Source organism: Equus caballus, chromosome X (genome assembly GCF_041296265.1).
Source record: "Equus caballus isolate H_3958 breed thoroughbred chromosome X, TB-T2T, whole genome shotgun sequence".
Taxonomy (NCBI): domain Eukaryota; kingdom Metazoa; phylum Chordata; class Mammalia; order Perissodactyla; family Equidae; genus Equus; species Equus caballus.
In genome coordinates, this window is record NC_091715.1 from 106,370,672 (window position 1) to 106,394,266 (window position 23,595).

General features: G+C 49.7%; 1 protein-coding gene across 20 annotated transcripts in view; it reads left to right on the forward strand.

The window, feature by feature from the left end:
* FRMPD3 (FERM and PDZ domain containing 3) overlaps positions 1-21,635 on the forward strand; it is a 126,604-nt gene extending 104,969 nt beyond the window's left edge. For 19 of the 20 annotated variants that reach the window (XM_070258153.1, XM_070258143.1, XM_070258150.1 and 16 more), the window contains 3 exons: positions 5,398-5,542; positions 14,427-15,248; positions 16,789-21,635. In XM_070258153.1, coding sequence (XP_070114254.1) covers positions 5,398-5,542; positions 14,427-15,248; positions 16,789-19,802 — 3,981 coding nt within the window. In that variant the 3' untranslated portion in view covers positions 19,803-21,635. The remainder of the gene's footprint in view (positions 1-5,397; positions 5,543-14,426; positions 15,249-16,788) is intronic. The other variant, XM_070258162.1, reaches the window with a different exon arrangement.
* The last annotated feature ends 1,960 nt before the right edge of the window (positions 21,636-23,595 follow it).

Here is a 23,595-nt window from a genome sequence, read left to right on the forward strand (position 1 = left end):
CTTTATATCAGCAGTATCTGTGGTTACTGAGGGGTGCCTCTCTCCATAAATGTACATAATGGGAAGGATTTGGGAGGACAGAGTCTGGGAAGCTCCTTGCTGGAGAATGGCTTCCCTGGGCTCAGTAAGAGTCTATCCTTAGGGTCAGTGTCGTGCTGGAACCAGTTTGCACAGGAGCGTAAGAGCCAGATGGGCACATCTCTCCCCACGCTGCCTTCAGTGATATCACACTGATAACTTGGAAGTGGCCATGGCGGGAGTATATACGCCAGGGAAACACTACAAATCAGAGAGCTGGTTGTTAACGGTTTACCAGCACACCACTGCATAGGGTACACTGAAGACTGAATTTCCTTAACAAGGAACATGGAAGTTAGAAGCCAGATTTGGCTCATTTCCCGCTAGATATGCCACTCTGGTCTGGGAATATCCTGGAAGGGCCTGGTGAAACTAAGACTATTTCCTTAAATCAGTACTTCTCAGCTCTGACTGCACATTAGAATTATGTGTGAAGATTTAAAAACCACTGGATGCTTGGGCCCTTCCTCTCAGACCATTTAAACCAGAATGCCTAGGGGTGAGGCCAGGGGTATATAGGTGTTTAAAGCTTCCCGGGTAATTCTAATGTGCCCCGGGCCTGAGAACCACTGCCTCAATGTGATATTCTGCCTTGCCCACCAAATTGGCTGGCTATGCCCGATTAGCCTTTCCCAGTGCTGTGGAGGCAAGAATCCAAATGTACCAGTCCCCTGGGACTCAAGGACCATCATCTTGTACCCTTCCCCTTCTGACCCCCTGGATTCCCATCCTTCTCCTGTTTTCAGGGATGCTAGAGTGAGCTGACATTACCCCAGGGCCAGTCCCCTCCCTAGCTGGCTCCCAAAGTGCCGGGTGCCTTCAGACTCCCAGAGCACCCTTGGAAGGAGATGGGGCTGAAGCATGTCGGATTAATCCCTGCTGTACCTTCTCATGACTGGCCATGCCTCCAGCTCCATTCTCCTTTTCTCTTTTGCATTTGAAGATGGCTTGGGCATATTTAGTTATATTTCTCCTCAGCTTACTTGCTCGTAGTGGAGTGAACGTAAGGTAGTATGCAGGTATCTTTCTCCAAGAGACAGCAGTCTGACACTGAGATACCGTTGGGCCATTGCCATACCCCATTACCACAGAAGCACACAAGGGGGTAAAACAAACCATCAAAGGAATGTCCCAAGGGATCTCTTGTGGCCCAGTGTCTCTCCTATTCTCATGTTTGAACTTTATTGCTCTAGTGCTTGCTGTAGGGACAAGTATTACATTAGACATCCTATTTGCTTAAAATCCTGTTTAAAATAAAATGTTGTTTTTGAAGGTTCCTAAGAAAACCTAGTCACCCTCTTTGCTTGCCTGCCTTTGATTTGGTTTTTACCCCTGCTGGCAAAAAGCGCATCTGCCTTCCTTTTACAAGCTGCATTTGGCCCGTGCTGGGGCCCAGTTGGCTGTGTGGGGAAGCAGAGGAGAGGCTCCTGATATGCTATGCTGAGCCAGCTGGGGATGCACTTGGTCCTCTCTGTGCACAAGATTTTGCCTTTGTGCTGCTTTATTACCGACATTGGGCTATATTGGGGGTAAGAAATAAGAGGGGAAACTGAAGTGAAGCCAGCCAGTTAAGCCAATCAGCCAGTTAGTCACTCAGCCTCCGATCTGTCCGTTAGCCAGCTGCCCAGCCAGCCAGGCAGCTAACCAGTCAGTATATCAGGCTGTTAGGCATTCTGCCTGTCCTGAAGCCAGCTTGTCAGCCAGGGCATCAGTGAGTCAGACTGCCCTGGAACCAGTTAGTCTGTCAGTCTGTCCATCAGTCAGCCAGCCAGTCAGCCTGTACTTTGGTCAAATGGTCCCTCGTTCTATTTGTCAGCCACTGCCATTTTCTCAAAGAAGCTCTCTCCAGCTTCTGAAACCAAATTAGTCACACATGCACACATCCACACCCACCCACCCACACGCTGATCCAGGACATTCTATGTTCTGATAGCTCTCTGTACTTTCCCTTCATAGCACTGATCATACCTTGCAATCACATTCATTTGTGTGATTATTTGGTTCATCTTGTTTCCTGCTAGATTATAAGTTCCGTGCAGTCAGGAACTGTGTTGGCTCTGTTTGGGGATGAATAGCTGCATCTCTCAGTGGGTCATGCTGTCCATGAGCCATCTAGACAATGCGTAGCAGCTTGCTGAGTGGACAGAGCAGGGCACAGGAGCATTTCAGCCAGAGGGAACAACATAGGTTAAGGTATGAAGGGGTAAAAGAACATAACATCTCTGACAAACTGTAAATGATGTGTCATTGCTGGAGCATAAGGTGATGGACAGTGATGGGAGGAGGGCACAGGCAGGGTTAGTGGGAGATATGCTTGGAGCTGTAGCGTGGGGCCAGGTCCTCAAGGGCTTTGTGTGACATTGGAAGGCACTGGGGTTTAGGTGATGAGCTATTGAAGATTTGAAGTGTCAGGGAGAGTTGTGGTTTAGAACACAACTCAGGAAACCATATGGAGGTGAAGTGGAGTGAAGTGGGTAGAGACTGGGGGCAAGGAGGTCAATCAGGAGGCTATTCAAGGTCCTGAGGTAAGTATGTCCCCACCTTTTCCGTATCACAAAAAATGCCATGATTTGTGTGGCACACTGGAATACACAGTTGAGGCAGCTTGTGGCCAGAGGCAACAGGACCCAGAGGCTGAGGGGCTCAGGATCTCATCTCAGCACACCTGTGACCATTCACACATACTTCGAGAAATTGTGGTCTTAGAGGAAGATGTTGAGGGCCTGAAATAAAGCAGTGGCAACAAAGATAGCTGTGATGTCTGTGAATGCTCCTGAGGTAAGCCTAGTGAGTCTTGGACCCTCGTAGTAATGGTGGTAGCAGCTACCCACACCCAAACCTCCGTGGATTCTTCTGCCATGGGTGGCAGGGAGTGAGGCAGAAAGGGGTATCTCACTCTGCCCCCACCCACATACCCTTCCCCTTCTGTCTCTACTTTGTTGTACACAAGGTTGACCATTCTGTTGTGACTGAGAAGCATCCATTAACCAAAAGTATAAACATCCCTTCTGCCCCTTCCTAATAATGACCCAAAGATAACATCTCATACCTGGTCCGTTTCTCACTGGAGTATAGACAGTTCCTTTTCTTCCCTACAGTATCGCATGAGCTCCATAGACATCATTAACTCATTGCTTATGGGGCAGAATCCAAATGCATTACCCTGGCATGCAGTGTAATTGGATACACAATAACTATTAAACAAGTCAAGATAGGATTCAATCCAGCACAAGCTTGTGTGATATAGACACAGCACTGCATGACTTCTGAGATAGGTAAAGAGTTTTAGAGGGAAATAGACTGGAGATGGTGATTTTTGAATCCCCAGCACAGAGGTGAAAGTTGATGCCCTGATGGTGAAGAACGGTGAGTTGAGGACTGAGCCTGGGGCCTGGACTGGGCTGGGAGGTTGTACAAGAAGAGCTGACCAAAGAGAGAGCTGGAGATGATCAGAGACTGCAGAACCAGAACACAATATCACCTCATGGAAACAAAAGCCAAGAGAAGAATTTCCAAAGGAGAAGGGGATTACTGTTAGCAAAGGAAACAAGCTGAAAGGTGTGAAAACGAATACAAACTATTGTATTTAGCTGGAAATAAGCTTCACTCCTAGATAAGGTGGCAAACTATGACCCATGAACCCAACCTGACCCACAGCCTGTTTCTGTAAATAAAGTTTTCTTAGAACACCGTCACACCCATTTGTTTAGCTGACAGATTATCGATGGCTGATGGCTGTTTTCACACTACAGTGGCCGAGTTGTTGCAACAGAGCTTGTGTGGCCCACAAGGCCTAAAATATTTACTATCTAGCCCTTTACAGAAAAAGTTTGCCAACCTCTGGTCTATATGAACTACAAAATATTCAGCTGAAGCTATGTGTCACGATCCTGGGAGATAGCAAAGAAAACTGGTGCAACTTTAGCTAAAAGCTGAGCTGGTTTGGATTCAGAATTGTTTCCAAGGTGATGATCCAGCCAAAGAAGGCTAGTCTAGTTGGTAACCAAGTTCCACCAAGTCTTCATGATGTCCCTTTTTACTGCCACTACCCTAGTAGAGGTCCTAATCGCCTCTCACCTAGACCATTGTAGTAGCCGCCTCACTGGTCAGAGAAGGGACTCATTACCTCTTTTTAATTCTTTTAGCTCTTAATGCCTGGTCTTCGAACCCCCAAAAGTCAAGGTGACCCACGGCCCCATGGCTCCCTCTTCAGCCAGTGTCATCAGTGGTCACTGTCATCAGTGGTCTTTATCTGGAGGTCCCTGCCCTATCTCAGGGAGAATGCTCCCATGGCTGACTTCAATCTGACCCAAACTTATTTTCAAGCCACACTTTAAAAATTATAACACAGATATTGGAAGGTTTCTAGAACAGGTGATGATTTTTTTTATTATACCTTTTTTTGTGGTATATCATTGCCAGGCCTCTGAAGCAGTCAGCTAGCTAACCCCAGGATTAGTTTGACTGATTTAGGGTCAGGGACAGAAGTCAATAGACTCTGCTTGTATTTCCCAAAGTGGGTTAAAAAAAATGTCACTACCATGAGATGTTCTACGAAAATAGATTTTTTGATCAAATAATTTGGAAAAGTTGGAATACTAAAGCCCCCCCCCCTTGAAGTTTCACAGTACACGTTAATATATTGAAGGATCTGAGAATTCCCATAAGTACAACTATCTGCATAGCTTTGTTTAACCCAGTGTTTCACACATGTATTTGACCAAGGGACTCTTTTAAGGAGCACCAATTAACATCTTGAGGACTCTTCCTCAAGATGAGGAAATAGAGGAGAGAGGAGAGAGCGTGAAGGTCTGAACGGTGCCAGTGAGGACTTGATTGCATGGAGTGTCCATGTCTGGGAAGCTGTTCTGGGTATCATAGCAGGTTATAGAGATGAGCAAGAGACAGTTTGTGTATTCAGGGAACTTCCTATCAAGGATGTTCCCCAGTCTAGCCTTGGCTCCCAGGTTCCCTCCAGCTCTCCCAGCTGGCCTGTACATCTGCCAAGCCCTGATAAACCCAAATACAGCCACACAGCAATCATGTGATGTTATATAAGTTTAGTCTTTCTCAGTGAAGGTGGTTCATTAACTGTGTAATTAAAGATTGATTTAATTTTGACACCTGGGTAAGAGTTTACTATAAATAAATTTTCAAATCAGAAGAAATTATTTGGCAGGCCATGTGCCTCAATTTTGGGTTCAGAAAGTATGGTTCCCACAACTATGCAAGTCATCGATTCTTCACTGTCATCCTCCAGGAATTGAACCTGCCTCCTTCCTTCCTGTGTCCTCATATTTCTTCCCATCTCTCCCCCAGCCTCTGGTGCTGTTGATGGAGTGGCCCGAAGCCACCAACTTTGCCTGCCTGATTGCGGGGTACTGCCGCCTCCTGCTGGATTCCAGGAAGATGGTCTTCTCCAGGCCCGCCAGCCAGCCTCTTCCACCTCCAATGATCAAGGCAGGTAGGGCTCAGCCTCGGTTTTCAGTGTGCCGGAGGCCCTTTGGACCCTGGAGACATGGAGGGAGGAGCTCTGCTGCCTTAGTGCTTACCCCATTCTGCCAGCACCTGGTTTACCAGGAGCCGATGCTGTACCACTGTGTCCTACCTGGCACAAGCCAGTGGGAAAGACAGCTGGCCTTCAGAAGGGGCTGTCCCACAAAGGATGCCTTTGACAACACATTGTGATTGAGTCAGTGAACGACTGTAAGATAAAAATAGCAAACAAGTGATAAATAGAACCAATTAAAGAATCACATTGGATCTAAGGCAAAGCTTTAGAGGCACAGTGACCTAGAAGCATGGATGTTCTGGCTTAGTTGAAGTGGAGGTTGAAAATGAAGATAAAGTCTTTCTTTTGTTCATCATAGGGAGCATTGACAGAGCTGCCTGAAGTAAGAGGCCATGGAAGGCTGGGGTAAAAGACTGTGCAGGCCTAGAATAGTCTAGCAGGAGGCTTGGAGACAGGAGGGGATGACTACTAAGAACAAGGTCAAGTGCAGCCCCCAAACAGAAGGCGTCCCAGTTAGTCAACTCAGTGCAGCCACCCCTGGGAGCTGTCCTGGTGATGGCACAAATAGGGGCTTTGGGAAAAATCAGCTCGGTCCAGATATTGCTGCCCCGAACTGAAGTGGGAGGAGGAGGAGATGCAAAGAACAAGTACTCCACATACTAGACCTAAGGCTCACATATAGGCAGCAAGTGCTCCCCCACCTCAGAACCCAAACATCATGAGTGCAAGCTGAGACTTACCACTCAGTCATCACCCTCCTCACATGGTGAAAACTCTCCATCCACTTGCCTTGCTGCTTGACTATTTCTTCTCTCTTCAAGGCTCTTGCTTTGCAGTGTGGTCACATCTGATCTAGATCAAGGAGTTTGAGAGTAGAAACACCCTCCTGATGGATGACCCAGCACCCAGTGGGCTGTGTACTCACACACACCCTCTCACCTCATTGTCTCTTCATCACAAACATCATGGCAAGCCCATATTTACATCTCATAACATTGTCCACAGGAATTAGAAGGCAATCCACCAAACACAGACTTGGGAAAGGAGAGGTGGCCCAACAGCATAAGAAGGAGCCTCCACATAGAGAAGCAAAGGAACTGACTTGGAGTAGAAAGAACCCAGGGGCTGAGTTGCCGCACGTCTCCAAGTGAATAGTTCCAAAGTAGGCAGCTATACGTAGTATCAAACCTATGATGGGCAAACAGTGGCAAAGCCAGCATTAGCATTGTCAGTGTCACCTGTGGTCTTCCTCTCTATCATCACACCCAAGTAAATTATACCTCTTACTGAGCAGGTTAGAGAGGGAGAAAGGGAAAAGGGAAGGCAGAAGGAAGAGCCTGGAGCTCAGCTGAGGACCAGATGTGGAAGTTTGGGTTGTTTGGGGAAGATCCACTTTCCGAAGGCTCTGGGGGCTTTGTAGTCCCACTCTGCCTGACAAAGGGTTTCTTTCATCCTGTCAGCACCCTAGCTAGTGTTGTCCTTAAGCATTCCCCTTGCTGTGGGGACAGTGGCATCAAGTGAGGGACATGGGCTTCCTGTGTCCCATTGGTCTCACTGAACACATTGCATGTTGCATCCTGTTGTTTTTCCAAAGGCAAATTGATTTCATTGGATTCTCTTGGAGGTGTTGCAGCCTAGAAAGGAGGCTCCTACAAATGGTAGGCATGGCTTTAGAGCCCCTCCCTGATTCCTGAGAGCCCCCTTAAGCCTGCACAGTGACGGGGGCTCAAGCTGCCTCTAGCACAGGTCCATGCAGGAGCTAGATGGACCACAGTGATGTCCCCACTGTTTGTAGTGCTTCACTTCCCCAAGGGCTTGAGTCCATGCCTGGGCCCAGCTGTGTGGCCTTTTGGACTGTTAGATGCTAGGTCAGCGTCAGCCACTGAGTCCTCTTGGCATGTGGGGCAGGGTGAGCCTCATGGCTCTGCCTGTTGGGTGCTGGTGTGCACATCATATTCCCATGGCCCCAAGGATGGGAAATGGGGACAGCAAGCAGCACTACTGAAGAACCCTGTTCCCAGGTTACAGTGAGGGGCCATCAGTTCCTGGTACAAAGTTGAGATCCATTTCCTCCATCGGCCCCCACTTTCATCCCAGAACAGAAGCCCCAGTGTTGGCTGTTGTTCAGCAAAGGCCTCAAAGGAACAGGTATCCTGCCAATCTCATCTGGGCTTTTCCCTCAGGGGCCAGAGCTCCAGCCCGCTCAGGGCCTGGTCTCTCTGGACGGCTCTATATTCTTGTCCCGCAGCAGCTGCTGGCTGCCAGCTAGCCCAACTCAATGCTTAGCTGACTGGGCCTTAAGGATGCTGTTAAACCAGCAACTGGGCAAGAGAAAGCATCACTTCTACTCTGAGAGCCAAAAAAGAAAGGAAAATGGGGACAAGGATGTGAAGGGAGTACCTCTTGGGCTTTATCAGTAGTTTCCCCAAAGTAGGTATTTCATTTTTTCACTAAATGACTACTTCTCAAGTTCTCATTATGTGCCAGGCACTGCAGATAGAGCCGTGAATAAGAGACATGGTCCTTGCCCTCACAGAGCTCACAGTCTAGTGGGGGAATACAGACAGTTAAAGAGTAATGCCAATGCAGTAAGTGCCTTTGTTCCTATACAGGGGAAATTCCACTGCCACAACAGAACAACGCCTGAGCTCGAGGGCATGGCGTAGAGAAAGGCTCAAACAAATGCCACTTCTCCTCTTGTATCGGGCTGGTGAGAAATCCAGAGGCAGGTGCCATCTCTCTCCAGCCTTGAGCTCCTTGTATCCTGGGGAAATCTAGGAAAATAGGGTTTTGGGGGCCCCAGTTGGAGATCACTCTATTTTCTCCCATGGTTAGAAAACAGTTTGGTCTGGTGAATCGAATATTCTAGTTAATGGCTTCTATACATCCCATACATGGCTTACTCATTTTCATGTAGTTAAAACTCAACAACATGCACAGAGTACTAAATCTAGACGGAACATAACAGACCCTTTTTTTTGATGATGATTCAGAAAGAACATGAGGTTCTCGCAAGGTCTCCAGGTCATCATTATGACCAGTAATGATCATCGGACTGTGGAATACAGCAAGACCAAGTAATAGAAAGCTGGTTGAGTCAATGTCATGCTGACTGTATGTTTATGTATATAAAAATAAACTGCATATATTTTTGAACATAGCTCCAGTTGGATCCCCATTCTGTTCTTTGCAAGTATTTTTTTTGTCAGTCTTCTGAGTAGCTGAGTACAGAGGGATAGACTAGGGCATCCCTCTTGGGGAAAGCTGATGAGCAATTTACAGCAGATTTGTAGTCTGGGAGGCACACAGTCCCAGCCATCAGCCGACTGCACCTGGCTTTACTGGCATTTCTAACCTTCCGTCTAGAAGAGATTTGCGCTTCTCCAGGCACATTTTCTCCTCCACACAGCCTCATGCTGCTGCTCAGATCTGGAAATCACAGTACCAAATGATAGGGTTGTGCATCACCTGGCCTTGACAGCCTGGTGTTGGGAGATGTTTCCATCTTACAGGGAAGGAAGCCACCCTTAGACCACCAGACCTGGCCTGAGAGAAGTCACCAACTGCTTATTGGACATGCCCCCGAGAGCCACCTGTGATGGCAGCTTATTGCCAGGCTGACTACACTGATCATTCAGCTGTCTCAGGTAGTTAGCACCTGGTGAATGGCCAGGACCTGTGGACAACGCCTTGGAGTAGAGACCTCCTGAACTGGTAGTTCATGCTCGTGGCTCACTGTTCCTCTAGAGCACTTCTTCCCTAAGGCTCAGAGGGTCATTACATACTATTCCCCCAGCTGACCCAGAGTTCACTAGATCTAGCCACTAAGGTCTGAATTGAACCCACGCAATGTAGCTACATTGACTGGATTTAGAGGGGCAACATGGTGTATGGAAAACAGCAAGGACTTGGGATCTGAAGTCACAGAGACTTGGGTTCCAGTCCCGGATGTGCCGTATCTTAGCTGTGTGATAATGAGCAAGTTCCATAAACTGAGTCTCAGTTTCCTCATCTGTACACTGAGGATAATCATAGTACCCACCTCCTGAGGGATTGACAGGATCATGTGAGATAAACCCCATAAAGTCCTTTTGAATGCAGAGTACATTTTTGCTCTTTTTATAATGATTGAGAGTTCATCATGTGCCCAGTGCTTTGCTTTTTTTTTAATAAACAGCTTTATTTAGATATAATTTCCAAGCCATAAAATTAACCCATTTAAAGTTCACAACTCAGTGATTTTGAGTATACTTAACGTGTTCACAGGGTTGTACAATCATTGCCACAATTTAATTTTAGAACATTTTCACCCCTCCTAAAACAAACACTGTACCCATTAGCACTCATTCCCCATTTCCCTCCTAATTACCACTCAGCCCTAAGCAACCACTAATCGACTTTCTGTCTCTATAGCTTTGCCTATTCTGGACATTTTGTATAGATGGAATCATACAATATATTGTCTTTTTGTGGCTGGCTTTTTTCACTTAGCATAATGTTTTCAAGGGTCATCCTTGTTGTAGCATATATCAGTACTTCATTTATTTCTATTGACTGATAATATTCTGTTGTATTGATATACCACGTTTTGTTTATCCATTCCTCAGTTGATGGACATTGGGTTGTTTCCACCTTTTGGCTATTATGAATAATGATGCTATAAACATTCATGTACAAGTTTTTGTGGGGACATGTATTTTCATTTCTCTTCGGTATATATCCAGGAGTGGAATTGCTGGTCAAATGGTGACTCTATGTTTAATTTTGAGAATCAGTCAAGCTGTTTTCCAAAGTGACTGCACCATTTTACATTCCCATCAGCAATGTTGGAAGATTACAATTTCACCATATCCTCGCCAACAGTGGTCATTGTCCATCTTTTTTCTTACATCCATTGTAGTGGACATGAAGTGGTATCTCACTGTAGTTTTGATTTCCAGTTCCCTAATGATTAGTGATATGGAGCATCTTTTCATGTGCTTATTGGCCATTTGTATATCTTCTTTGGTGAAGTATCTATTCAAATCCTTTGCCCATTTTTAAATTCGTCTATTTGACCATAAATATGAGGGTTTATTTCTGGACCGTCAATTCTATTCCATAGATCTATGTGTCTGTCCTTATGCCAGTACCACACTGTTTTGATTACCATTGCTTCGTAGTCAGTTTTGAAATCAGGAAGTGTGAGTCCTCTTCCTTTGTTCTTCTTTTTTAAAATTGTTTTCGTTATTCTGGGTCCCTTGTGAGTCCATATGGAATTTTGTATTAGCTTGTCAATTTCTACAGAGTCAGCTGAGCTTGTGCTAGAGACTGTGTTGAATCTGTAGATCAATTCATGAAGTATTGCCATCTTAAAAATATTGTCTTTCAATCCATGAACATAGAATGTCTTTCCATTTATTTCAGTCTTCTTTAATTTCTTTCACAAATGTTTTATAGTTTCCAGTGTACAAGTTTTGCACTTCTTTTATTAAAGTTTAACCTTTATCATGTTGAGGAAGTTCCCTTTTATTTCTGGCATATGGAGTTTTATCATGAAAGGGTGTTGGATTTTGTCAAGTGATTTTTCTGAGTCTATTGAAATGATCATGTAGTTTTTGCCCTCTATTCTATTAACATAGCGTATTACATTAACTGATTTTGGGATGTTAAATCAGCCATGCATTCCTGCAATAAATTCCACTTGGTCATGGTATATAATTATATGTTGCTAGATTCAGATTGCTAGCATTTTGTTGAGGAACTTTGATTCTATATTCATAAGAAATCTTGGTCATAGTTTTCTCGTGATGTCTTTGGTTTTGGTATCAGAGTAATACTGGCCTCATAGAATGAGTTGAGAAGTATTTCTTCCTCTTCTGTTTTTTGGAAGAGTTTGTGAAGAATTAGTATACATGCTTCTTTGAGCATTTGGCAGCATTCACCAGTGAAGCCATCTAGGCCTGGCCTTTCTTTTGGGGGGGCAGGGGGCGGGGGGGGGTGTGGATTTTTAATCACTAATTCAATTTCTTTCCCTGTTATTGGCCTATTCAGATGTTCTATCTTCTTGACTCAGTTTTGCTAGTTTGTGTATGTCTAGGAATTTGTCCATTTCATCTATGCTATCTAATTTGTTAGCATAAGCTTATTCATAATATTCCCTCATAATCAATTCCATATCTGTAGAGTCAGTAGGGATGTTCCTTCTTTCATTCCTGATCATAGTAATTTGAATCTTCTGTCTTTCTTGCTTGGCCTGTACAGCTAAAGGTTTGTCAATGTTATTCATCTTTTCAAAGAAGCAACCTTTAGTTTCGTTGATTTTCTCTATTGTTTTTCTATCCTCTATATTTCCTTCTGCTTGCTTTGAGTTTACCTTGCTCTTCTTTTTCAAGTTTCATAAGGTGGAAGTTTAGGTTATGGATGTGAAATCTTTCCACTTCTTCTTTTTTTTTTTTATTTGTGAGGAAGATTGGCCCCGAGCTAACATCTGTTGCCAACCTTCCTCTTTTTTCGCTTGAGGAAGATTGTTGCTGAGCTAACATCTGTACCAGTCTTCCTCTATTTTTTTTTTTTTAAAGATTTTATTTTTTCCTTTTTCTCCCCAAAGCCCTCCGGTACATAGTTGTGCATTCCTCGCTGTGGGTCCTTCCAGTTGTGGCATGTGGGACGCTGCCTCAGCGTGGCTTGATGAGCAGTGCCATGTCCGCGCCCAGGACCCGAACCAACGAAACACTGGGCCGCCTGCAGCGGAGCGCGCGAACCTAACCACTCGGCCACGGGGCCAGCCCCTTCCTCTATTTTTTGTATGTAGGTCACTGCCACAGCATGGCTTGTTGAGCAGTGTGTACGTCCAGTACCCGGGATCCGAACCCACAAACCCTGGGTCACCAAAGCAGAGCGCATGAACTTAACCACTATGCTACTGGGCCAGCCCTGTTGTATCTTTAAAGATTTTATTTTTTTTTCCTTTTTCTCCCCAAAGCCCCCCCGGTACATAGTTGTATATTCTTCGTTGTGGGTCCTTCTAGTTGTGGTATGTGGGATGCCGCCTCAGCGTGGTTTGATGAGCAGTGTCATGTCCACGCCCAGGATTCGAACCAACGAAACACTGGGCTGCCTGCAGCGGAGCACGCAAACTTAACCACTCGGCCACAGGGCCAGCCCCTGTTGTATCTTTATTTTAATTCATGTATTTTCCAGTTTCTCTTGTGATTCCTTCTTTGACCCATTGGTTATTTAGGTATGTTTTGTTTAACTTCTACCTATATGTGAACTTCCCAAATTTCCTTCTGTTATTAATTTCTAATTTAATTCTCTTGTCTTCAAAAAACATACTTTGTGTGATCTTATTCCTTTTGAATTTGTTGAGGCTCATTTTGTGACCTAACATATGGCCTATCCTGGATAATGTCCAGGTGTACTTGAGAAGAATGTATATTCTGCTGCTGTTAGGTGGCATATTCTATAGATTTCCATCAGGTCTAGTTGGTCTATAGTGTTGGTCAGGTCCTCGATTGCCTTGTTTATCTTCTTCCTAGTCGCTCCACCCATTATTGAAAGCGGCGTATTGAAGTCTCCAACTATTGCAATTGAATTGTGTATTTCTCCTTTCAATTCAGTCAGTTTCTGCTTCATGTACTTTGGGGCTTTGTTGTTAAGTGCCAGCACCATGCTTTTGTGATGACTATAAGCTCTAGTGAAAAGCAACACTGACACATTAACCCTGTCAGATTGGAATTTGAAAGGTATTGAAGTTTTGTTTTCCAGCATTTTGACGACCTCGATGAACTGTCGGGTAATGGTTAAAAACATGGGTTTTATGGTCCCTCAAACCTGGGCTCAAATCCCAACTACCATTTATGACTCCTGTGACGTTGGGTAAGGCACATAACCAACTGCATCAGCTTCTTCCTCTGTAAAATGGAGATAATGATAGCACCTACCTCATTGGGTTGTTGTTAGGATTAAATGGGATCATGTGTGACGACCTTAGCTTAAGTTAGTGCTTCCTTGCCATCTGTCTGTTTATCTGCTGATAGCAAAGTAAGTTGGCATTGTCTCAGTATATTCTCACAGATAACATGGAGAGGGGCCCCAAAACAGACTAAGAGAGAAAAGCCATTCAGAAATAAAGCATTTGCTATGGATAATTCTCAGATGTACACACTTACCATCATTAAAAACTGTTGACTAGAATATTTTGCAACATGTATGTGTAGGAGGCAGGCTGGCCCTGCATGAAGGCAGAGGAGTAATATGATTGAGGAATTATAAGGATGCCCCCCTCACATATGCACATCCCAGCATCTCTCTCATATGCTTTACACATTCAGATGCCCAGAACTCTACTAGTAGAGCTCTTTTCTTTTAGGGTCCCTCCATCGACAGTCCTCTTTGAAATGCAAACTGCTAGGCATTGTAGATAGCCCGTTTTGCACTTTCCCACTAAAGCACTAGTAACTTGTCATATTTATTTCCTTCTGCCAAAAGATTCAACATAAAACAAATCTCACCTCTTTAAGTGTGCTTACAGCTGACTCTCAGACCAGACATACCCATGTAAGAGTCCAGCTGTGCCCAGACACCCAGGTGTTCACCTCATGTCTTTTCCCATTTCAGAAGCGATGGGGCTGTTAGCAGCCCAGGCCATTTGATTCTACTCACTCTACTTTCAGGGTCAGCAATGACATGGCCAATTGACTCCCCTTCCCCTAAGCTCTAGCAGCCAGATAATTCTCTCTCTCTGTACCTGCCACCCAGTTGTGTGCCAGAGACCTGGGCCAGAGATGCCAAGGTTGCTCAGCCACAGTCCTCAGTACCAGGGCTCATCTGTTGATTCTCTTTCTGGGTTTAGATTACATGCACAGCGCCCACCGCCCTGTCACTGGGGGCCACCTGGGGAAAAAGGAGAGTAGTTATGTGGGCAGCGTGGGCACCAGCCCCAGGAAGTCGAGCCGCTGCACGCCCCCACCTGCCAACTCTGAGCTTGTCAGCTTTTGCTACCTCCACATGCGGGAACAAAGAAAGGAGCAGGAAAGCCGGACGGATGTCAACGAGAACTTAATCTTCTTTGAGGAGACCAGGCCCCGGACCAAGTCTGACCCCACGTCCAAAAGCTCTGGCCAAGGTTACACTGTGGTCCCCGATGACTTTGATGCAGCCAGCCTAGACCACGAGCCTTGTGCCAGCAGGGCCCGGTCCTACACCTTGGACAATTCCCTTGGGGCTGAAGCCCTGAATTTCTACTGTGACTCTTGCAAAGCGAAACTCCAGGAGCAGCTGGGCCCTCGCAAAGCAGGGAGGCCTGGCTCCTCTCGTGACAATATGGTAGACTTGATGTCCCTCCCACCCCCTGGGAGTGAGGAGGAGGAAGAGGAGGAAGATGAGAGCACTTCTCTGTTGCCTGCCATTGCTGCCCCACCTCCTGGTTTCCGTGACAACAGTTCTGATGAGGATGACCCCAAGCGCCGGGCCGTCCAGAGCCAGGAGCAAGGCCGCCACCTGCGTGGGCTCCTGTATGATGAGATTCCGGTGACACTGATTGACAGTGTGCAGACCCGGACAGTGCGAGATCATGCCCAGGAGCTAGATGATGCCCTGGTGTCCACTCTGCAGGCTCTGGAAGCCCTGGCAGCCTCAGAGGATGGACCACATCCCCCACCCCCACAGACTGCAGGTAACAGCCCGTTCCTCCTCCCTCTCGTCTCCCCTTTCTTCTTCCAGCTGGGCAGGGCCAGCAGGTGACATTGCTTCTTCCCAAGCAGAGGTCAAAGTCACCGCAGTATAGCAGGGCAGTGGATGGGCCAGAGGCAGTTCAGAGAGGGTCAGGGGAGCAATGACACTGCAGCAAGGATCAGCTGCTCAGCTCCAGCTAGAGCTCTGGCTCTCGCCATTCCATTTCTGGAAATGTCTTGCAGGTGGACCCCAGGGATTGGGGCTGTGACAGCTACGGAGCCAGGCCAGGATGGAGGATGAGAGCAAAATTGTGAGAGACATAGAAGACAGGCAAAGAACGTCCAGCATGCACATGACTGGAAGAAAAACAAAACGACCAACTAGCCACCTAGTGACCTGGGAGCCAGGAGCCATCACTGCTCAGGGCTGAGGTCTTTATCCTACCTAAGAGCATGGGCTCTCAGTCAGACGCACCCGAGTCCTGGCTTCTTCACTCACTTTCACTGTGACCTTTGGCAAGGCATTTCCTCTCTGAGCCTCCCTTTTCTCATCTTAAATGAGGTTGATAATAACTGTCATATGACATAGGGTTGTTGTGAGGATTAAATGAGATCGTTCATGCAAGGCACTTACACACTGCCTAGCACATAGTAAGGACTCAGTAAGTGGTAGCTACTATTATGAATTATTATTTGGTGGGAGAACCATACAACATGCATGCTATTCCCTGTTATAGACACACATGCATCCATCTTGTAGACAAACACACGTGTCAGACATGTACCCATAGTCACACATACACCTTAAAAAGAGGAGGGAAATGGTACAGCATCAGAAAAGGACTAGGATGGAATGAGGCACATGAGAGAGCATGTGAGGCAGGGGAAAGTAGAGGAAGAGATTGGGGTGAGAGGGAGCCTGGCTGCCCAGGGAGAGTACAGCCCCTGCCTTTTGTGTATGTGACGGCATCCTTGGTGTCAGGCAGCTCCCATGTGTTTGGCCCTCGGGGCTGGCATTTCTCTTTCCTCAGACTTGAGCTCCCAGCACTAGCTGCTCCCAGGCTTGAGGCCCATGTGGTAGCCAGAGTGAGGGCAAGCTCAGCTAAATGGCCTCAGCTGCAAGGACTGTAGGCAGGCCTGGCCAGATGCGAGGGCCAGAGAGAGAGGGACCTCTCTTTGCCAGCCCTCTTCAGGACAATTAACAAAAATTTCCTAGCTGTTGAATCTAAAAATAGTGATGATTAGCATGGTTTTTTGCATGTGATTTGCATGTTAATTTGCCATCAAACTGCCCAGATCTTCTCTGTGCCTCTTTTATTTCTCTTTCGGATTCCAGCCCTTCATAACCCCTCTCCCACTTGCCTCTCTTTGTCCCCTCCCCTCCACTCCTCCCACCCTCAGTCCTGCAGTCCTCCCAGGCCTGACTGGTTTTCCCTAGCTTGAAATACTGCTGGCTAACCTCGGCCCCCATAAACTCTTCACATATAGTTGGAAAAGGACTTGATCTGAGTAAGTGCAGCAGCCCTACCCCTGTTCCCCCAGGTCTGATTGTGCTGGCCACAATCACTCCCGAATCATCGCTGGACTCGGGCCACGAAACCAACTCTTCGGAGCTCACGGACATGTCGGAGATGATGTCTGCCATGAAGCAGCACCAGAACACCACCTACTTCTTGGCCCAGCACCTCAACAAGGACAGCCTCCTGGCCCGCAAGGACCTGCCCTTCCGGATCCAGAGCTGCGCAGCCCAGGCTGTTCTCACGGCCCCTTATTCTCTCGGGCGCCCGGATCCCAATCCATCCCTCCAGCCAGCTGTCACAGGCCAGAGTCCTGGCCCCCCTGGCGCTCGGAGGAAGCTGCCCCAGTCAGAGGCCCAGTCTCAGCGAGAGCGAACATATGCCTTGGCAGTGCACCCAGCACTGTCCCCACAGCTTAGTGAGCAGAAAAATCTGAGCCTGCTGTCCCCAGTTCCTGAGGACAAAGGGCCTGGCCACCCTAGGGCAGGCCTAGAGATGTCACTGAGGGCAGCCACACCGTCCCTCAGTGAAGAGCAGGTCTGTGAGCTAAGGGAGAACCTGCCAAAGGAAGTCAGATTGAGCCCCAAGCTTATCCTGGACCCAAAGGGCAGCGTGACCCCAGCCATCATCTCAGCCGCCCTACAACAGGTGGTTCACACTAAGAGTCTCCCTGCCCCTGGCGGGGCCTTGGGGAACACCCCCAGCAGTGGGGAGAGAAGGCTGGAGGCCAGCGTGGGGAGGCCAGAGGCAAGCATGATGAGCGGCAGTGCCAATAAGAATCTTAAGTTCAAAATGAGCCCCAGTGCTCCAGAGACCTCACGGAATTCCCAGCAGCAGTTGAGCCCAGAGGTCTCTTCCGGCTCCAGAGCACCCACAGGCAGCCGGGCTGACAGCCTGCATCTCTCCCCACAAGAGGACAGGCTGCCTGTTCAAAGTTTCCCTCCCAAAAGCTATCTTTCACGAGCAAGTCGAGAGTCAGTGGGCAAGCAAGCTGCAGGGGAGGTGGCAGGCAAGGGCGGGCCAGAGAGTGCTAAGCCCTCCCTGCACAAGCAGGGCACCATCTCTGGCCAGGGGGAGAAGGGACAGCTGGAGAGCACGTCCCAAAGCAGCAAGCTGGAGGAGACCAGCCTGGTCCCCCGAGCCAGCTACCCCGTGGCTCTGCAGAGCCCTGGCTGCCAGCCGCGAGGCCACAGCCCCAGCTGCCAGCCCCGTGGCCACAGCCCCAGCAGCCAATCCCGAGGCCAGAGCCCCAGCTGCCAGCCTCGAGGCCAGAGCCCACTGAGGTCCCAGGCTGCCACCCGGCAGGTGAGCACCATGCCCTCCAGGAAGCTTGAAACGACCCTGGATGGCGCACACTCAGCCTCTGAAGGCCCGACAAAGCCCAAATCATCCCGAGGTCCTTTCCGGCTACGCAATTTATTCTCTGCCACCTTCCCAACCCGCCAGAAGAAGGAGACTGACGAGCGGCAGGCCCAGCTGCAGAAGGTAAAGCAGTATGAGCTGGAGTTCCTTGAGGAACTTCTAAAGCCCCCAAGCCAGGGGGAGCTGCCGGGCACCGAGTACCTGCAACCCCCGGCCCCAGGCCGCTGCAGCTGCCAGCTCCGAAGCAGCCCGGTGCAGCAGGGGCCCGGTATGTCCCGAGAGCAAAGGCGCAGCTGCGATTGCAAGCGCATCTGCCGGGGGGGCCGCCCTCAGGCCCCCCAGACACCAGCGCCCGGCCTTCGTGGGACGGAGAGGGACAGGGTCCCCCCCACCCAGAGGCAGCCAGAGGCTGTCCCAGGCTTAAGCCTCAGCAGCCCCACCCATGTCCGGCGCATCCGCTCCACCAGCCTGGAATCCCGAGAATGCCGATCAGAGCCTGAAAGTGGTGTTTCGTGCCTGACCACGTGTGCCTCGGGGGGCGAGTGTCTGGGAGCTCCCAACTACAGGAAACTGATGCGCCGCTACAGCATCAGTGAGCTGGACCAGGGTGACAGGGCCTCGCTGACCTCAGACGTCTACCCACACCCACCCCTGGGCATGCTGCCCAGGGAGGCCAAGGAGGTAGAGGCAGGCCTCCCCCTAGGCTTGGGTCCCAAAAGCAAGTCTCTGGAGTCACCAACCCTGGGAGACCCCTCATACGTCCAGGTTGCCCCTGAGACCAAAGGCCCCAGACAGATGGCCGTGTTCTCACTGCCAGAAGAGGTGTACCGGAAGCCTGCAGAGCTGGATGAGGACAGCGAGAGCAGCAAGTGCTGCTCCATCCGCTACTGCTTCTACTACCGCAAGTGCGACATCGCAGATGACACCAGCGATGGCAAGGATGAGCTCTCCTACTCCATCCCCATGAAGATTCTGCCCGGCATGAAGTTGGATGAGCAGGTGGTGCCTGTGGTGAGCAGGACCCTGCAGGTGCTGGATGCCGCCACCTGCAGCAGCGGCAGCCCCGAGGCCTCCCGTACCCAGGAGATTGACCTGCGGGTGTCCACCTTTGAGGGGAGCCTGGCCAAGATCAATGCCCTGCGGGCCCATGCCTATGGCCTGCCTGACGGCTTCCTAGCTGCCCGGCTGGACACCAACGAGCTGCTGACAGTCCTGCGGCAGTGTGTGGCCAGCCCCGAGGCCCGGGCCCCCAAGCCCTACGTGTCCCAGATCTCTGAGTACAAGCTCGAGCTGGCTCTCAAATTCAAGGAGCTGCGGGCCTCCTGCCGTCGCGTGGCCAATGTGGACAAGAGCCCCACTCACATGCTGGCAGCCATCACGGGCAGCTTCCAGGTGCTGAGCAGCCTCATTGAGACCTTCGTGCGGCTGGTGTTTATCGTGCGCTCCGAGGCCCAGCGCCAAGAGTTGCTGGCCAAGGTAGAAGAGGTGGTGAGGAACTACACCTTCCTGCTGCGCGCAGCTGAGGAGTCCACCGCCCGGAGCCTCAACCAGCAGCAGCAGCAGCAACAGCAGCAGACAGCAGCTATAGGGGCGGCCACAGGGCACCCACCAGGCTCCCCAACTTCAGCGACTGTTATGAGCACATTCACTCGCTCCTTAAAAACCCTTATTAAGTAGGGCATCTGCCCAGGCCTGCCCCCCTTCCCCAACCACAGCCCCAGGTTTGAGCTTTGTGGTCCTTGCATCTTGTGGTGAGTGTATGTGTCTGCTGGGCCAGTCAGGGTCCAAGAGCCTTCAGTCTCCAGGGAGTGAAAACTCCCCGAATTGAGGCTATCCCTGAGGGCTCCAGGCAGCTGCCACCCTGGGTGTCCTCTCCCCTTCCCTGGCCTCTGGGCGTCACTGTGAGGGCCAAGGCCCCTCTACACCTGCCGCCTGCCGCAGAGCTGTATTTTATCTCTTTTCCAGGGCTGAGAGGTGCCATCAGGCTCACTTCCTGCTCCATTTTGGGGGCCAGGGGAGCCGGCACCTGAAGCAGGCAGGCCCACAGGCCTTCAGCTCCTCCTGGTGTCTGCTCCCCAGGGAGCAGTGTCAGTAGCAGCAGAACACAGCACCGAGCGGAGGGGAAAGGGCACTCGGCCCAGATGTGCCCGCCCACCCTGAGCTCACACTCACTCGGCAGGAGCCACCCCGCAGGGCCCATGCCCGGGTGGTAGGTCTGCAGAAGACAGCCACACAGGGCTGTTTGCAGCCGGCCCAACAGGCTGGCAGCCTTGGGAGCCCTCGCCCCCAGGCCCAGTAGCTCCACACCAGCCATCCCCAAAGTGCCCTGCCCCTCACTGACGGGCAGGGAGGCTCAGTCCACTAGGGCGCAAGCATCTGGGATCACCCCACTCGTTCTGGGTAAGGTACCTGGTGAAAACGTCTGCCCTGGGGAGACCCAGCGCAGGCCCTGGAGCCCGCCTGGCCCAGCCCAGTGCAGGGCTGTCGCTGCAGGCGTGCGGCTCCTCTCTCAACATCTCTCTACCAGACAGACTGTCCTTAGGAGTTCGACTTAGCTATGGATTGGGGGTGGGGGGTGGGGGGTTGGGGGAGGGGGGTAGGGGGTGGGGGGCGTTGATGACTATATCTTAAACTTCTGGAAGCTAGCGTGATATGTTAATCCTGAGTATATGCTTTTGGCTGTGTATTGACCCTGTGGATTTGTCTCTCTAAGAAAAGAAGCTGAGCGCCTTACCCGGTGCAGTCCTGCACCTCTCTCTCTCTCCGGAGTCATCTGGAAGGGAATTCACACTGTTTAGCATCCTCCTTGACACACATCTGCTGCCGTCACCGCCCCCCTACAGCCTTCCTGGGAGTGAAGACACGGAGTCCCTACCAATTGTCCCACTGTAGGGAACAAAGAAAGCCAATGTTTTTCTCTATAGATTGCTTCTCATCCACCTCTCCATACCTCCCTGTTTCCCACCCGCTCGTGCCCTGTGTCTGCCTCTCTTTCATCATTACATGAGAGGCCCGTGTGAAATCCCCAATTCTTATGTGAGTTTTATAAAGATGTACACTGTGCTTACCCCCCACCCATTCTTGGTACCCCCAGCGCAATAAAGCCCCCCTGAGTGGCCATTTCTCCTGGCAAGGATTAGGGGAGCTCCTTCTACAGAAGCCAGCCCCCCTTCCTTGCCTCTCCTCCCACAGGACCAAGTTGTTTAATGGGCCAGAGATGCAGCCAGTGGGGACCCCTTTCCCCTGTGACCACTGCCAGCCCGAGTGCTGATATGGTCTTCCTCTTCTCCCAACTTCTTGATCCTGCACATTCACCACTCAGCCCTCGCCTGTGTCATTCCACCACCATCCTTCACCTCTCCCTCAGCCTCATGGAGAGGACACATTTTCTAATGTCTGTATATAGTATATATACTACATAAAATATATAACTTATATATATATATACTAATTTATGTCTTGTTTTTGAAACAAGAATGATTAAATCTATTCATCTTACTATCCCAATAAGTCTTTGCAGTGCCTCTTTGTGGGTATCCTTGAATTGTTGGTGGGTGGTGGCCCTCTGAGTGCGCCCCCTGGGCCTCTGCTCCCACCTCCCCGGGCCCCAGTGGGTGATGAGAGCTGAAGAACCTGCTCCCCCTGCCTCCTCTCTGCTGCTCTTAGAAGCCTTCCGTTGGTCATGGGAGTTGGATACTGTTTACTCCTTTCTCTTGACCCTGGGGCCTCTGGCTCACGCGGCCACCATGTCTGTGACCTTAGAGTTAAAGGAGGCAGGAGGGGGGGACGACACAATGTGCTCTGTGGCTAGTACACAGGATGGCCTGGTAGTTAGGAGACAGGGTTTTAGGTCAGCTCTCAGGTTGGGGTTGAGAAATGGGGCCTCTCCTTCTGAAATGGGCCCCGTCGCCTCAGAGTATAGCCTGACTGCCTTGTCACTTAGGCTAGTGAATCCCTTGCAATGGCCTCTGGCAATTTATTGGGAAGGGTGTTCGATAGGATACAAGAGCAGGACCCTAAGCAGGGCTGACCTCTGGCTTTTCAGAGAGTTCCTGAATGGTGGGAAATGATTCTGTTTCTCCTTTTCTCCTATTTCCTTCTGGTACTCACAGGTCCCCACTAGCCTGTGAGGAGCCTTTGTGCCAACTCGAAAAAGGTTTTCCCTGCTGCACCCACCCCCGACGATGAATTAGAAGAAAAACCTTACCCTGTGGATGATGGTCCCTGTGGGCACATGGCTTGGTAATTTCAGCCACACTTGCCCCGTCAGCCAGGTGCACAAACTATACAGCCATGTACAGTGGCCCTGATTATTCGCTTCCTCCCAAAGATTGGGCATAGACTGTTTCTCATGTCTGCAAAGGTTGTAGCTAAACTGGTTTCGAATCTGAGCGTGGAGGAGGAGCCAAGAGAGCGCACAGTCAGGCTGGGCTGCTCTGCACACTTCCCAGCACCAAACCAGAGCCCCATCTGCATGTGGGAGGCCGGCAGGGGTGACAGGCCTTGCCCTGTTGGCAGAGCTCTTCTGAGAGCTGTCTGCCAGGGATACTGTCCCACAACACCAAGGTTGGGACTCAGTGGAAGTGAGTGCCAATATAAAGTGAGGCCTGCTACCACTTAAAATGACCCGACTGGACAGTCTAGAAACTTGGGCTCCCTCTGGCCCTACACTACACTGGTAGCTCCTTACAGCTAGAAAGCATTCTCATTCAGTTCTATACCCTGGGTACCCAACCACACAGTACCTGGCACATAGTAGGTCTTAAATAAATACATGTTGAATGAATGAGGGTTGACTAAGATGACTGCCATGAGAGAGCCCTCCCATACCTCTGTACCTCATGAAAAGGGCCCTCTGTCCTCTGGGAATGGTTAATCCAGGGCAGTGCTGTTGGACGAAGCCAGGCAGCCTGGCGTCCTCCTATCAAAGAATGAGGAGTCAGGGCCATCATCCAGTGTCTCACTGACTCAGCTGAGTTTCACCAACAACTTAACAAAAGCTTTGGAAACTCCTGAGGTGACCAATGGTCTCCTTTGCTGTGGGCCCAGGGCCATTCTCTGCAGTAGCTGGGAGCATTGGGGAAGGCCTTCTTCCCACCAGCATCTTCCTCTCTGTCTTCTGCCTGAGTCGGAACCTGAAGCCGATGCTCTCCAGCCACCCCGTACCAGAAGTGAGTCCCCAGAGCCTGACTCCTGCCTTTCTGACTTTAGCCAATTAAAGGAAAATGGGCTCACGCTGTTGGCATGGACCCAGGAGGTCTGTGGCACTGGCGTAGTCACATTTTTTTCAACTTGTTAAATAGGCAGTTTCATCAGCAACGAATTGAAAGGACCTGCCTTAGCCAGAACTTTTCCTGCCAAAGGGGCTGGGGAAAATCAGCTGCCAGTACTGGGAAGGGGCATACATTTATGTCTTAGGATCAAATTCCTCCAAACAGCCGCTAGGATGGGAGTAATAACTGCATCCCAT